We start from the raw sequence: 17,923 nt of genomic DNA, 5'->3' as shown, positions 1-17,923 counted from the left end.
TCTAAAGAAGGAGCGGATGATAAAGGGCTATCCCAAGAGCATTATCCAAGGACAGATTCTTTTCAAGAAGGAGGGGATGATAGAGGGATATCCAAAAAGCACAAGAACCTAAAAGCACTTCATGAGTTGAAGGGTCCAATGACAAGGTCCAAATCCAAGCTTCTTTAAGAATAGATGACTAAGAGGATCAAGGATGGACTACTCATTAAAGGCAAAGAAGGAGAAAATCACAAGGAGCTGAATTGGACCACATTGAAGATTGTTGAACAACTCGCTTAGCTGCACCAGCTCGCTAAGCATAATTCCAGCAATTGGGCTTAGCGCGAATGTCTAGCTTGATGCAATTCCAACTCGAGGAGGAATTGGGCTTAGCATAAATGTCTGGTTTACCGCAATTCCAACCCGAGGAGAAATTAAGCTTAGCATGAAGTGTCTGGCTTAGCCCAAACCTTCAGTGTAAATTTACGAAAATTCTTAATTTTTGTTTATTTGTGTAATGGGCTTGAACTTGATGTAAATAGGCCTTATTGGAGGCTTAATTATCTTCTTAAGTCTAGATCTATGAATACTCATAAACTCTTAATTGTAGGTACTTTTTGCATAATTGAAATTAAGCTTGTGCTTAGAGAGAATTTAGCCTTTTCTTTGGTTTTTGACTGAAAACCAAATTCATTCTTATCAAGGAAGCTATTCCTTTGTGGCGAATCCTCCTTTGGCTTATCAATTCTCTGTAAATCATAACATTTTTTTATTCATGTTCTCCATCTTCTCCATCTTTTATGCTTTTCTATTATTGTTTCTTTGAATGCCAACAATGGTGTTTTTGAATTTGCATCTAGAACGATCTGAACCAAGTGTCCATGGCTTGGATTGCATCACAAAGGTTCAGGTTTCACAAGACAAACTACCATCAGACTGGTCGGCAAGACCTTCAATCAGGTGAAAATCATACTAACTCCTCACAACCATCAAGGCAGAAGCTCTATAGTTCAAGACGACCTATTACCAGACTAGTCAGCAAGACCTTCAACCAGGTGCAAATCAAACCAACTCCTCACAAGCATTAGGGGACAAGCTCCACAAAGCAAAAAGAAGCACCACTAGATAAGTGACAAGACCTTTAATCAGATTGAAATCAAGCTTAAGATGATTTCATGTCATCTACTTCTTTATTTCACACAAGACCGTCAAGGCCTTGCTTCCCACACCACCAAGGTCTTGCTTCCTACGACGTCAAGATTCCACTCATATCAAGGCAGTCTATTCATACTACCATAAGTAATAGAGCATTGCATAGACAAAGGAAACATACAAGACATAAAAACGGTGCAAAATTCGTCAAAGAAGGAAAACAAATGCATTATAAGAAAAATTTTCACAACTACATAGCCTATGTGGCCAAATTCTAAAACTAAAGAAAAACAAAGAAAAGGCAGCCTAAACATTGGCATCATCACCTTGCTCCTTAACATCCTGCTCCTCATCGACATCCTCCTCCTCAGCTGCAATATCTTCCTCGTCAAGCAGAACACCATCCTTCACATCCTTGAAAGGGTCAAAATGACCCAAGTCTTCCTTAGAGAAAAACCCGACCTACTTGACAACTTTTTTAAAGCCCTTTTCATGCTGCCCCCACAGCCTTCTTCTTGTACATCAACAACCCTTCTTCAAGTTCCTTGCTGGCTTCCCTCTCCCGTGTCGCTCGCAGCTCGAACTCCTCAATCTTGGACTTCGATTCCTTCAGCCAATCCTCGAGGGCTGCCACCACCTTGGCAAGCTCTTCCTTTTTTGTCGCAATGCCCTCCACCTGGCCAGCCAAGTTTTTTTCTCCTTCTACAAGTCCTTACAGCATTCGAGCAGTTCATCACCGCCCAACCTAATGCGCAACAACTTGGCCAAAACACTGCAAATCTTGGAAGACAATTGGTGGTTCGAATTCATAGCTTCAGTGAAGGCAACGGTGGCACTGGCTACCTTAGGGCGCTCCATTCTCCAGACCGTGCGAGCAGTAGTCCTCCATTTGGCAATCTCCGCCTCCAAGGATGCCACTTTACTTAGCACCTCTTGGTGCCTTTGCCCATTTTTGTCAAAGATTTTCAGACTCCGCTGAAGAAATACCTTGGAAGAATTTGTGGCATGCTAGAACCCAGCCGACCGAATGAGATTTTTTTCAAAGGCTGACACAAAGCCAACGAGGGTCTTCTGCTTAGGCTTGTACCCCATACCCACAAGGAATTAGCATCGCTCGAGGTGTAGATGTGGTCTAAGGAAAATGGGGGCGAGAAGATGAGGAAGGTGACATCGATGCCAACACGGTCGAGGTAGGAATCCAGGTAGTTGAAGAAGGAGGAGACGACATCTCGGGAGCACCACACTGGCACTCAGCAAAGGTGGACGAAGGAGTCACGATAAGACCAGCCAAAGCAGCTGGTGCATCGAGTTTAGCAATCGGAACAATCTCTTAAATAGGCGCAGCAATAGGAGGTGGAGGAGCAGGAATAACAATCACAACAGGAGCAGGAGCCTTGACAGTCGATGAAGTCGAAGGCACATCTTACAAACTTGAAGAGCGAATCGAACCAAGTGTCAGTCCTGTAGCTTGCCTCAGGGCACAAAGGCTAAAAAAGGCCATTGACTTCTTATGGCCTAACACCCCAGCACCATCATCTTGATTCCTCTTAGCCAAAACAGAGGAAGGATCATCGGGGGCGACCTCAACAACACCAGCAATAGGGCCAACCTCGACAGCCAGTTGACCCCCTTCTCCAGCAGCAAGAGCAACAATAGACGGAGACATGGTTCCACTAGTAGGTTTGACCTGCTTCACAAGTGGCCTCTAAGGGAAGTCACTCATAATACCTGCAAAACAAGTAACAACAACACAAGAAAGTGTTAGTTCTGGCCGACACCTACCTCACACACAAAAAAGGACAAGGTAAGGTAATTTACCGTCCAAGGCAGTGATGGGATCACTTGCCAAGGGAAGAGATAGAATGGCATGTGTGTCTAATGAGGTTGGAAGCTGCTCCAAGATAGCCTTGTCGACCCTCTCCACAAGGGTCAACATATCCTTGTCAAACGACTTCAACCTGGTGGGGTCAAACCGCCAATAGAACGAGAAGTAGAGCTCCTTGTCCTAGTTAAACATCAGTGGCAAACCATCAGCCACGACGTCAGTAGCCAGGACCTTGAAGAAATGGTCCTTGAAACGAAAAAAGATGTTTGAGTCGAACTCAAACAACTTCTTGGACATGTTGTTCAAGGAAACCCAACCAAAAGTGACACATATGCAAGAGACGCCTACAACAACAGATGAAACATAGCATTTATCTTCAATGCACTCTCCAGCGGTCAGAAAAGGACATAGTTGCCAAATATATAGACTTCGCTCAATTGACATGTCAAACCTCGTCTACAAAACCAAAAGCATGTCCACCCTAGACAACTTGACAGAAGCAGCCCGGACAACACTTGTCCGGGCTCGGGGGCTTAACAAGCCTGATAGACCTGTAATTCTGATACCTATCCATGTTATCACTCTTGACACCAGATAACTCTTGTCCACACTTGGGGACTTGACCAACTCATCACCCTCCTACTTGCCAAGGCTACTACCCCCGACATCAGGCAATATCCCTCGACATAAGACAATCTCCTTCGACATCGACTCAAATCTTAGGGGGGCTTATGTACTATTCAAGGTTCACAAAATACACGTGGCACATTATCAACACTTCTCCTGGCTCAGGGGCTTAACAAGCCTGATAGACCTATAATTTTCACACCTATTGAGATTACCACTCTTGACACTGGACAACCCTTGTCCATAATTGGGGCTTGACCGACTCGTCACCCTTCTACTTGTCGAGGCTACTACCCCTGACATCAAACAATATCCCTCGACACAAGACAATCTCCTTTGACTCCAGCTAAGAGCTTAGGGGGGCTTATGTACTATTCAGGGTCCACAAAATACACATGACACATTAACTAGTACTCAGATGTACACGTCAACCCTCCATGTCAGCCCTGACACAAGAGCATGGACACTCAACCCTTAGCAGTTGGGCTCTCAACGGATAGGTTATCTCTAACCACTCAATTATTTGAATATATTGTCATCTCTTTGTCTCTTGACAAGTATTCAATTATCTACAAAGCTACACATTATATGTAAGGTATAATTATCTACTAGCAATTATCTCTAAGATACATGTTATTTGTAACATTATCTATAAACTACCTTTATCTACTGGCTATTATCTACAAGCCAGTAATTATCTACAAGGGTTGTTACGTCACTATAACAATCCCTATCAACAAGGACCCGTAGCTCCCTTTACACACTATAAGTACTAGGTTCCCTCGTACTCTTTCCATGAACACACACTCGCTCACATATGCATACATATACATACGCATTCATACTCTCCTAACTCAAGTACTTACTTGAGCATCAAAGTCATTTGTTTTGCATGTTCCCCCTCTTGGCCTCCTAACGAAGGCCACTCTCAGTCTGACGTGCGAAGTCCGAGAGCCCACCTTAACCACATTCATCCTAATGTGCACCAACTCCAGATTTTGATAAGTACATAATTTTTTTATCACTAAAGAAGATTAAAACTAATAATAAATATATCAACACTCACCTATATTTTATCATACTAGGTATATTGATAAAATTATAAGTAGATCAGCCTTACCATTAGTCCTTCAACTAATAACAATTTCTACAATAATTTTGTGTATTTCGCATTGAAATGTGACTATTCATTAATATCAATATGTTGGATCTAGTATGTGGCATCACTCTAATATCACGTATATTTTTCTCCTAATATATTATTATTAATTTATCAAAATCTCCATTATTAATCATTTTATCTTTTTATAGTTTCATCTTTGAATTTTGTTATTATGTGGTGGAGAAATAGAAGAAAAGATTGTTGTTAATTAGTGTTCTTAGGACATTGGTTAAAGAACTAAAAAAATAAAATATTTATTATAGAGATCATGTGAGAGTGTAAACAAAATCATGAATAGTATATTTTTTGCATCTCAATAAAAATATTTATATATTTAGTTTCTTAATCAATGTCCCAAGGACACACTAATTAACATTTGCCAACAGAAAATATGATCTAAATTTTGTTATCTAAATATTTACCTTTAGAGCATCTATCATGCATGATCGCTTAAATCAATTGGCTATCTTAATTTTGTGAACCTTACAATTTTATATAAATTTAAGCACTCAACACAAAATTTCACTCCAACGAAATGTTATAAAAATCGGACCAATCATTGACTTGGTGAAACTACTTGATTAATGGGTCAATGATTGAATTAATGAATCACAAGTTAAACTGTCTAGTATAAATTATAGGAATTAAAAGTATGGTATATTGCATTCTACCCTAACCCACCAATCACTAGCTCTAATGTTATCTTTAGAGGAACCCATTACTAATTAATTTCTCTCTTTATAGCTTCATCTTTTAAATTTGTTAGGTAGTATTTAAGAGATAAAAAGATATACAAATTGAAATTAATTATCTAAAGATGGAAGTCAAATCTTCAAAATATTTGAATATTAACTTGCTAAACTTTTAAAATAGATATTCATTTAATTATTTCTTGAATTTACATTTAGAGGAACAATTATTCATGTGTCTAATAATTCTCCAATTTCTAACCCTTGTGATTCAGTTAAAAGGTGTATTGTCCTTCCATGGAAATTAAATGCAAGCAAACCACTCGATCAATGAGTAACCACTTTATGGTGTCCTATATATATATATTCTGAGTGACAATGAACATTTCCCTCAATTGAGAAAAAAAAATTCAAATACTAGAAGTCTAGCACATCTCAAATGGCCTTCATTTTTAAGCTTCTCTCCTTCATTATCTTCCTTGATTTGATTTTCCAAGATAATAACTCATTTATGTATTCTCTTTTAGAGACAATCTTTTTTGAAAAATAGTTGGTCACTAAACATAAACACCTCTTTTAATAGGATTTCGACTCTTAATTTATCACGTTGTGAGAAGCTAATTTGTGTTGTTAAATCCAACCCGCCTTGATAATTAACATAACATACATATATATTTCACATAACTGATAACACTTTGTGCAAGCAATCAATTTTTTTATTTATTAATATTCATGGGTCATATTGCAGGTTTTGCAGCAGATTTCTCCATTGAGAGAGGATTTATAGCATTAGCCAATCACAAACGTTAAACTGGGCACATGGCATGCCACAGTGGAAAGTGAGTGTCACTAACAAATGTGTGTGTGCTCAAACTGCAATGAATTTCAAAAAAAAATTGCATCAATTTTGAGCCTTTCTGATAATGTATGTCTTCTAAAAAATGATCAATTCTTTAGAACCGGTGAAACTATGAAGTTTTTGTATGCATGACTTCCTAAGTTTTCATTTCAACCCATTTTTTCTATAGGAGATTGTAATTAATCAAAGTATGAGGATAGCAATATTGTTTATTTGCTCAGATTTAATTAATAAAAACTACAAATTAAATGATTTTTATTATTTGTAAGTGAATATTTGCTTGCAATATTATTCTGTGAATACTGGGTAAGAAGTATTTCTAATGTAAAATTTATAATTTTTTAAAGTATTTTAAATATTTGAAATTATACACGTCCGAGGGGAACTAATCTTAAAGTGAATGAAACTGTTTGAAAATAAAGAAACTATAAGAACCAATATTTAAATCTTGCGAAACTGTATAGATCAATCAATTATTTCGAAACACGTATGATGAAAATTAAACGTACTCCCGGCAATAGGCATGCCAAAATAACGTAAAAAGAATTAAGGGGATGTTAAGTAACATAGCTCAGTTATTTATTAATTATGAATCTTTATTAGCATGTTTGTATATAGACTTAAATAGATAAAACTAAAAATTCTTTTGATTAGAAGTTCTCTGGATATAAAATAAATTACTTAAAAACGATTTCGTTGTCTCAAATCAAAATTCATAGAACAATGCGTATGAATTATGAATCATCAATTTATATATTATAAAAAAAGTTTTTTTACGTTTATTTTTAATTCATAAAAATACACAATTATAGCAACTAAGAAAATAACAATAAGTATTTATTAACAACTATAAACTATATATCGTAAAATAGGATTTTGTCACTTATTAGATAGATGTCAAGTGACAACACCACGTTGATTCTTTTCTTGCAAAAATACTGCTAAAATATGTTATTTTATTTTTTGATTCATAAAAATACATAATTATAGTAAAAATAATTACTATGAGTATACATTTGAATTAAGAAAATTATGACCGATATATATTAATTAAGGTAGTTAAGATTATTTTAAATTATGATAATTAGATTAGATTAGTTTAATGAATTAGGTTAATTACAATATATATGAAAAAGAATCCCCAACTACGGGCCCATATAGGACAATCCCCATGAGAATTCTCATTTAGGGGTTCAAATTAACACCACGTATATATCCCGCTTTTTCTATTTTTTGCTTTTATTCCCTTTACATGTTTTATTCATTTTTTTTATCCCCATTTATCAATTATCATATCAATTAAAATCAAGTACAATATTATTATTGTTGTAAAGGAAGGTTTTGTCACATGACATTTTTTATGACAAAATCTTCTTTTAAATAGTTTATATTAGTTGATTGACGCTTTCAGGGTAAGAAATAAAAGATAAAAATATACAAAAGAGAGAGGAAGTATTAAAAAAATAGAGTAAATTACAATCATCATTTTTTGGTTTATTTTTATCATATTAAATATTTTTATTTTTTTAATCCTATAAAAAATATTCTAATTATTAAGTTTTTATTTTATTGGTTATCCTTTGATATTTTTCTTAGTTAATTGGAATGATAATTCCTATTGTTTGTTTTTATTACATTCATTACCTTTTTTTTTGTCATTACTTCTAGAGTAAATGTATGATTTTTTTTAGTTATTTGAATTTTGACCATCTTTATTACTTTAATCTTTATGTTGTTTACTTATTTGACTTTTTTATATATAAATTATAAGATTAATTTTATTTTGATGAAAAATAATTTTATGAATTCCAATTATTAAGTTATACTTCCGAGAGGAATTACACTTTAAAATGAATGAAGTTGTTCAAAACAAAGAAATTATAATAACCAATATTTAAATGTTGCAAAAAAAAAAGTATAGATCAATTAATTATTTCAAAATACATAAAAAGATTAATTATTTCGGAAACATACGCCAACAATTGGCATGCCAAAATAACGTAAAAAACATTAAGAATTGTTGATGTAATAGATCGAGCTCGATAACTCCAGTATCATATTTTTTATGAATATATAATCAATTATTTATTAATTATGAATTTTTTTATTAAGGATATAAAACTTTAAATTTAAATATTTTAAATTATATAGAACTTAAAATAACTTTCCTAATTTCCAAACAAGAATAAGTTATTACTACATTTAATTGTATAAGAAGAGTTTAAAGAAATATTTGTACATAAAAAAGTTGTGAAAAAAAATGTATTATAAATTGCATAGTCAAAGGCTTTCTAAATTTGACATCATCATAATATGTAGTAAAAAACTTTCCAAATAAAAACTTTTTTTATCATAATAGTCATAATTTAAATATTGAGGATAAAATACTTTAAATTTTAATATTTTAAATTATATACAACTTTAAAAATCTTTCTTAATTTCCAAATAAAAATAAATTATTATTTTCTATGCACATTTTTTTTTTTACCAATCTATGCACATTTATTTGTATAAGAAATATTATATAAAAGAAAAGTTTGTATAAAATGTACTATGTATTGAATAGTCAAAAACTTTCAAAAATTGACATCAACATAATATTTACTCAATAATTTTACTGATTCTGCATTAATTTTCTAATATTTAGGGGCATTTGTTTTATGGATAATTTTTTTAATCCCAATAATCTTATTCTTAAGAATAAAATATGAAAATATTATTTTCAGGTATTTAATAAAAAATGTGTTTGATTAACTATAAAATTAATTGAGAATATTTTTTATACTCTTGGGAATAATTAAGACATATATTTGGTTAAATTATTTTTTTCCTAAAATATATATTTAATAAAATATTCTTATTATGTTAAAAATGTTATTTTTTTGTGAAACAAACCACTTTATTACAAAAGGAATGAATGACAAACAAATTATACTGGAAATGCTCCCAAGACAAAACTCATCTTATTACTCATTTACTTTTCATTAGATCTTAAACCAGTGGCGCACAGATTTTCTTTTCAATTATATATTTTTATATTTTATATTTGGATTTATATTTGTTAATATTTCAAATAAATATTTATAATTAAAATTATGTTAAATATGATTATATTAAAATTGAGAAAGTTGAATAATTATACTTTTAATTGAGAAAATCTTGTTCTCAAAATAATTAAACCTATTAAAATTTATTATAATTTATTACATGCTATTTTAATATGTTATTATTATTTTTCTCATTTTAAATGAATTCAAAAAGGGAACATTATTAATAATAATAAGTACACTGCTATTACCACTCTAGAACTATTTTATATTGATGATATATAATGGGTATTATTATTATTATTATTATTATTATTATTATTATTATTATTATTGTCTGATTTTTATATTATTTGTATTATATTCAATTTAATTAATTTTATAGGTGATCAACTATTTAATCTATCAACTTTAAAGGATTCTATTTATGATTATTATGGTGATATTATTATAAACTTAATTTACAAAAAATGTGTACTAATTATTATTAATTCCATCAATTTAATTTTTGTTAAAAGTAATTTTCAAGTATCTTAATATAATCTATTGTAACAATAATAAGGTCTTTTTTTGTCCTATTAAACCAAAAATATATATTATAAATTGAAGATTTAAAATGCAAATTAAATTATTGGATTTTGGTGTTGCTCTAAATGAGAAAAACTAAAATGTATACATTATTTATACAATAGCAGTTAAAAGAAAAAATAAAAAAAAATATGTGAAAAACTTGTCACAACCATGATATAGATATAAGATAAAAGAATGATAAAATAACAAACACGGGCACAGAAAATACTTAAGTTTTAAGATATTAAGACTAAACTATTTATTATTTTCTTTATACTTGAATCAAAAGTTGTTGAATAAGTAAAGGTCTTTCAATGTGATTAATTATAAATAAATTATCAATATAGACAGATGACATCGTTGTAACTTGAACATCAATATTAAAAAGCTACACTTGTTTAATTATATAGTTTTTTATATGATTTTAAAAAATAATTTACATAAATGAGATTATTAAATTTTATTATATTATATAGTTTTGAATTTTAAACCTAGTTAAGTCATTAAATATTTTCCTAGTTAAGTTAATCTAATAACAATAACTAATTAACTAAAAATATAAACGAGATTATTATGCACGACAACCATTTTCTATAAAATAGATGAAAAAAAGATAAATAAAAGAAATAATAAAGTATGATAAAAATAACAAAGAAGAAAAGATAAAAAAATAAATGTAAAGGAAAAAAAGAGTAAAAAAAAAACAAATAAAATCCTCTGTCATTTAGCTAACGAAATATAGTGGGTATTTCATGCATAAAAAAATTACAGTGAGTATTTCAATTCAACTACATATTTCGTTGGGAGGGCTCATATTGTTTATGACCTTCTCCAAGTCTTGGGTTCTCAAAAATTGTATGAAGAACACGTAAGAAGAAGACATAGTAAAAACTCACTGCTTTCTGAAGGCGCTAAAAATTATGAGAGCCGGAAGTTAAAAATTAAAAATATTACATACATTCAAATAAAAAATTATGATTAAACCTAAAAATGCATTTATTTAAGAGATAAGTGTGGTTAGTTAAATTCATCCCCCACTAAAGAATGCTTTTTTTCCTTCTAAATTCAACTATGTATTTGCACACGTAAAACAAAAGTATGAGATAAATAAGATGCAGATTTATATTTTAAAAAATTCACCAAGATGAGGCAAAAAGATAAAAATAAGTATCCTTTTGTTTTTACCGAAAAGATGAGGCAAAAGATGATGAAATTCAACGTGTATAGCAATGTAAGCTAAACAGCAATATAAACCAACAAAATCAACAAATTAGTGTAAAACTGAGAAACTTTTCTTCCAACCCCGGCATATCAATGTGAATAATATGAATAATAATTGGTGAAAGTGAAAAATCTATGTAGTTTTGAGTGGATGTGCAATCTTGTGAACAATAGTATAAGTTGTGTCACTAATGATGATGCTGAATTTATAAACTTTTATAAACTCATCTCAATCGTTGCTAAATCTCAATCGTTTTAAATTTAAATAAAAAAATTTGTTATAAAATTTAAAGTAATTAAATTAAAAAAATTTTGATGCAAAACAAAAACTGACAACTCTATAAAAAAAAAAACAGAATCTGACTATCCAAACTGACCATTAACACTGTTTTATTGCTAATTAATTACAATTACAAATAATTATCAAATGGAAGTTAAGATGCAAATAATAAACAAAACTTATTAAACCGAAAGACTATATTTTTTAGAGGAACCTAAAGACTATCATGTTGCACGTTTTCATATTTATTGTATATATATGTATATATTCACATTGATGTTTGATATTTTCTAAAAGAATTTGAATTTTATTTTATAGAATATTTTAAATCACTGCATAAATTATTAATAAATGGTATTAGATTTAATATATGTTTATTTTGATTATAAATAAAATTTTACTTGACATAAATACATATAAATTTCTTGATATGTAAATTATGTTGTAAATTTCTTAATATTTGACTTTGATATAACGGATAAAAAAGGAAAATAATATATGTTAATATGAATAGATATTTTAAATATGTATTAATTTATCATATATTTATATTAATAGATATTTTATATATGTTAATACAAACCTGTTTTGACATATATTTTATTTTTTTTTTGTAAAAAAAATATTTATTTATTTTTTAAAAAAAATTGAAAGCAAATTTGTTTTAATCTAATGATATTTTTCCCCTTTACATATAGTATATAGATAAATCTTAATTAATAGTATATATATGTATATTATTGTTGTTATTAGTATATTAAAAAAAATATAACATGAAATCAATGGATGTTGTAAGATTATAAAAAAAATCTAACGGTTATAAAATATTCAAGCAGTTTCTCACAAAAAAATTGAATAAAATAATGGTTGTTTTAAACTAATGAAAAAATTCTAATGGTTCTAAAATGTTCAAGTAATTTTTTTTTTCAATTGTTAAATTAGTAAAATAAATCTAATGATTCTAAAATAGCTTTCTTTTTACAAAAAAAAAAATACATTAAATTAAATCAATGGTTGTTTTCAAATTAAAATTTCAATCAAATGACCGATAAATGTTCAAATATCTTATACATCTACTGAATCAAATCAACGGTAGTTGTGAATGGATTATGAACCTATTTATCGAGTGACAATGAACACTTTCATCTATAGGAAAAACAAGGTTAAGTATACTATTACATCTCAAATTAATGGCTTTCAAGGTTCTCTTCCCTGTTATGCTTTTCCAAGCACAACACTTTTTACAAGCATTCAGTGTTTTCTTCTTCTTAACGTTTAATTCATTGCTTAATTTGCGGCTGATGCCGATTGCGTTCCCTTTGAGCCTCAAGGCCTTAGCATTTATCAATAAAAAACAGGAAACATGGTACAAGGCATGCCAGAGTGGAAAGTGATCATCACTAACAAATGTAGATGTTCTCAGTCACAACTCACAAGTCGAGTTTCTCTATGTATGAAATCATCTAACAATGCAGAACTGTAAAGACTTTTTATGAGAGAAGTGCTTGTTCATATAGCAACACAACCCTAGCGAATTGAACTCACTATCTCGGTTAATGCTAGCATGTTAAAAACAGGTTAGATTATCAACCAAAAGAAGATTTAGTAGCACATAATCTACCTTGTTAATTACTTTTTCATCTACTACGTTAGAAAATAAACCGTACACAACTGAACATTTTCCTATCGCCCATCAACAAATCAAATAATAAGAATAAAATCTCCACGTGTAAGCTTTTGTCATAGTGTCATCTTTTTGCATGAGTTGCACTGGGCCTGAAACAACCAATATTGCACAATCCAACTGATCTCACCATGTCCCCAAAACTGCAGCAACAATATAGAAAATTTGTCAGAAACAACATTAGCACAACTGACATAAGCACATTGGAAATGGTTTGTAACTGACCGGTCAATGCTATTTCTAGCTTTCTCAGGAATTTCTGCTCCATTGCATGCTTTCTCAGAGCGATCTACACTCTTTCTTGATTTATCTTTCTTATCTGGGCCAGCTCTTGACTTTTCTTTATGGTCTGTGCTTGTCCTAGGCTTTTCTTTGAAGTCAATACTTCGTCTCAAAGTCTCCCTTAGATCCATGCTGAGTCTAGGTTTCTCTCTAAAATCTGTGCTATTCCTTGGTCTGTCCAGTTGATCAGGAACAGGTCCAGATCCAGTTTTTTTATGCGATGACGTCTCAATAGCTGTGATAAATTTCTTGAGGTGCTTTATGTATTGAGGGTAAAGCTCCAGGTTACAATGATTTCCTCCTTTAATCCATAGGGGTTCATACTTTTGTTTGCAATGTTCCCAAAGTTGCTTCCCGTGGGAGTAATCTACTACATCATCAGCTGTTCCCTAAAAGATACATAAGCCAACACAAAAAAATACCATCTTACTATACGCTGATTGCATTAGGCTACTAGCATAGGCCTTTAACAAAACAGTTGACCAATTAAAAAAGTCTAACCCACCACCAAGTTCCCTGACATCAAATTTAACTATGTCAGCTAAATGTTCATTTAAATAAGGTGTGTCGCCATTTGATAGCCTAATTGAACATTATGTATGGCATATAAACCATGTTGATCCACTTTCCCTCTTATTTTAGTGCACACAACACAGAAAAAAAAATGGGCTTACATAATTTGGGTATTATGTTTCTCAATTGATTAAAAAATTGAATTGGATGTGAAAACTTGAATACATGAGAATGCTGTGTACGAATAATACCACTAATAGTATGGGAATCCCTATAGGCTATATAGATAGTTTATCAGCTTACAAAACAAAGGCTATGGATACTTCCATAGTAGTAGTTCCCACATGAAATATTCAAACTTGTTTCAAGTTATTCAAAATTTCCAATAACAAAATGTTGACAAACCAGTCCAGAATGCTGATAAAGATAGGAAACTTCATTTTATAAGAGAGCTAACCCAGATAATCACAAAATGAGTGAGCTAGAAAGCCTTACAATTTCTCATTGCATGAGGCAATTGGGAAGTTTAAGTTTGTGGATGTGGTTGTCAATGATATATTAAAGAATTACAGAGACATATTATTGCAAGCATGACAAATATGATAGTCAGTAGTCATCCATCTATCACTAAGGTGTATTTTATTAAGAAGGGAAAGGGAAACAGACAATTAGAGGCATGTATGTGTGGGTAATTAGGGGGTTGGTTTGGGAGAGTATTGTAACAACCTGATAGCTGGCAAGGGAGGAACGATCTGCCTCTGCCAGTGAAATGTATTAAACAGAGAGGAGAGAGGAAGGAGAGGGTAAGAAAGTTGAGTGTGCATAATCCTTATTTGATACTGATAATATCACAGCAACATCAGAAGAAGAAGGAACTCAGTCACATTTCATCAATAAAAAGTGTTACAAACTTCCAGTGCCAGTGTTCTGTCAATAGCACTTTGACATACTTGACACAATCACATAAATACTGTTTGAAAATTACAGATAGAAAGGCTCAGATGGACATCCAAAATGACAACAATCAAGAATTTCTAAGCAACTGAGAGAAATTTTAATCAGAATGGCTTCGAATATTTGATAGATCAATACAGCTGAATAAGTTCCATTCAATTTATTATTGATAATGATGAGGGTATGCATAGAAAGCAAAAGCAATATAGGCTAGTGTAAATGGGAGAGGGGATTCAACTCGGATTACAAATGAAAATATTTCTGTTTTGTACAATGGCACTTTTAATTTAATACTATTATATACTTAATAGAAAGAAGTATACTCACATGAATTACCAGAACTGGACAATTGACCAAGGGAATTTTATCAATGTTCTGCACAAAAAGCAGGAAAACATCATTAAATTGAAGCAATGGAAATATATATGTGTGAGACTCAAATTGAAGAATGTGATTGACCAATTTATTTAGCATTGATAGATAGAGATAAAAACCTTATAAATGTCAAACCAGTATGTCTTCTTGACAGGATAAATGACTCGAAGACCAGATAAGATGGGACTGTGGAGAATGACAGCCCTAAGGTTTGGTAAACGTGTAGCCAAATCTGTAGTGGGTCCACTACCGACAGATTGGCCATACAGAATAATGTCTTCCTCTTTCGCCCCATACATTTCTACCAGGCATTTATAAGCAGCTTCTATGTCTGCATACGTGTTCTGCTCACTAGGCTGTCCAAAAAATTTGCACGTTTTTCAACTCAATCCCATTCCAACAAATATTAAGCAATCTCATAATTATCTATACATCCTAGCTCAAAAAACATTAAAGGAATAATAGAATGATGTGAAAAAGAAATAGAGAACCATAGCATGCTTTATTAAAAAATGACTTTGTTTGTATAAGTTTGTTCAAACTCGTATATATTGAAAAATTAAAGAGTTTAATATGAAAAAAATTTAAGAGGTTAATTTTTATGCATAGTATACTTTTAAAAAATCAATCATATTGGTATTATTTTTAAGGTAGTTGTTGTAAAAATTAACAAACTTAGATGACAGTATAAAAATTCTTTACACGATCAGTGCATATACACAATTTGTTCATAATTAAATCTTTTTGTTCTATCCAAGAATAGCCATTCAACTGAAATCATCTACTTCCATTTTGGCTTTCCTTAAGTGAATCTGGGTTTTTTTCCTGCTAGTCAACAGCTCCTTCACCAAAGCAACAAAGTTTTTTTTCTTCTTCTTCAAACTCAAAAAATCCTTATTAATTGATATATATAGGTCATAGATTCTGCACTGTATAAATGGAGGAAAATTTTGCCATTTTTCCAAATTTTCAACATAAAGAGGATTCAAGCCATTTGATTGATATGACTATTTTATAATGAAAAAAAACTCAAAAAAATTGAAACCATTTCTGTAGTAAGAGTGGTAGAAAGAAGGGTAATTTCGGTATAAAAAAATAGTATTAGTCCCGGTATTTAAAAGTTCAAACATACTATTTTATATATTATCCGTAGAAAGAGTATTTCACTATGTCTAGACTCTAGACTTGAAAGCCGTATGATTAAGGGCCATGTTCTTTCAAAATCAAGTAAATCAAAAAATATAAAAACAGAGAAAAATTGCTTACCTTCCCAGAAGACTGGCCATACCCAGAATAGTCATAACTAGAAGAAGAAGAAAAATGAGAAATTGGAAGGATTAATAAAGAATGTGACATGAAATTAAAAGTAACAAAAAAAGGAAGACGCAGTGAGTAGTGACCATAGGAGATTGAGTCGGAGGTGGAGACTGAGTTGGGAGAACAAGTCGTAGAGCTGACCCAGATCGGCGGCGTTGCCGTGGGAATAGAGCATGGTCAACGACGCGGAAGGGTTTCTAATGTACATGGCCACCACGCTGTTCCCTCGTCTCGTGCAAAGCTTCAATACGTCGACGTTTTCCCTAGTGGCCACCCCCGTCATCTTCAGCTTCCCCGTGACGTCATCCGCACCCACTCCGTACGACGGCGGATTGGGGGGGAAGAAAGCGAACTTGGCCGCCATAGACGACGTCACCGCCCCCATTATCAAATAATTGATGTTTATGGAGGCTGAAAGGGATTTGGATTGGCCTAACACGTGTCACTTTAGGGGGTAGTCTTCAGTGGCCACACTCACACACACTGTCTGGATGGACTAGTTTAAGACATGAATTACACAGGACGAAGAGTGATGCCAATATTAGATGGGTTATCCAATTGTAGAAACAAATCATTGATTCTCTTATTTATAGCTGGAATCATTCATATTTCATTCAAAATCTGTTATAATTATGTTTTTATTTTTTTATTTATCATGTAATTCTTCTATTTCAAAATTATTTAAAAAATTATTTCATATTTGACTTTTTAAAGTATATTTGAATAAGATATTTTAGTTCATTTTTTATTTTTTGTACTAGCTGAATTTTTTTTAAGTGTTTGATAAATGAATTCTTTTAATAACTTTTGATGTTTTTTAAAATATTATCTAAAGTCATATTTTTTTTAAACATTAATCTTTACTTTTTAGTTTTTTTATATTTTTTATCTTTAAATTTTATTAGATTTTATTTTTAATATTTTTTTATCCTTTGTATAATTATACATTTTCTAATAATCTTTTTCAGCTAATTTTGTTAATATAATATTAATTATTTTCCCACTAATATCTCTAATAAGTATCATTTCAGTTTTTGATACAATATTAATACTATTAATATAATTTCTGCATGATAAAAAATATTAATATTAGTTTTATAAAATTACTATTCTTATTTATACATTTATTAATTTTCCCGACACATGTAAAATAATTTAAAACAACATTTATATTTTGGAACGACGTTAGTATAAATCAATGCAAAATTGAAATTGGAATGGAAGGATATTGATGATATTTTCAAAATGCTACTCTTTTTTTGCTTTTCTTCAAATGTAAGGGTATTTTTGTGGGTCATTCATAGGTGAGTTCATCCCTCCTAATAATAATTTTGTCATGCACATTAGTCAAGATTTGAACCTCTAATATCATATTTAAGAAGTTTAA

At 31.1% G+C, this 17,923-nt stretch overlaps 1 protein-coding gene across 1 annotated transcript; it reads right to left on the bottom strand.

Moving 5' to 3' along the window:
* Positions 1–12,875: 12,875 nt before the first annotated feature.
* LOC100780341 (alpha/beta hydrolase domain-containing protein 17C) lies at positions 12,876–17,199 on the bottom strand. The gene is made up of 6 exons (XM_003530411.5): positions 16,620–17,199; positions 16,486–16,522; positions 15,339–15,575; positions 15,172–15,219; positions 13,321–13,766; positions 12,876–13,238 (listed from the first exon to the last, which is right to left on the bottom strand). Exons 1-6 carry the CDS (start codon positions 16,919–16,921, stop codon positions 13,160–13,162), a joined length of 1,149 nt encoding a protein of 382 aa, XP_003530459.1. The 5' UTR covers positions 16,922–17,199; the 3' UTR covers positions 12,876–13,159.
* Positions 17,200–17,923: the final 724 nt, after the last annotated feature.

This window comes from Glycine max, chromosome 8, assembly GCF_000004515.6.
Source record: "Glycine max cultivar Williams 82 chromosome 8, Glycine_max_v4.0, whole genome shotgun sequence".
NCBI lineage: Eukaryota > Viridiplantae > Streptophyta > Magnoliopsida > Fabales > Fabaceae > Glycine > Glycine max.
Note: the sequence above shows the minus strand (reverse complement) of the source record. Positions and strands in the feature narration are given on the sequence as shown.

Coding starts and splice junctions, on each gene's coding strand:
- LOC100780341 (XM_003530411.5), bottom strand. CDS start 16,921: ATGGGGGCGGTGACGTCGTCTATGGCGGCCAAGTTCGCTTTCTTCCCC. Junction 16,523..16,619: donor CTCCGACTCAATCTCCTATG/GTCACTACTCAC, acceptor TTCTTCTTCTAG/TTATGACTATTCTGGGTATG. Junction 13,767..15,171: donor GTCCAGTTCTGGTAATTCAT/GTGAGTATACTT, acceptor TGTATCTTTTAG/GGAACAGCTGATGATGTAGT.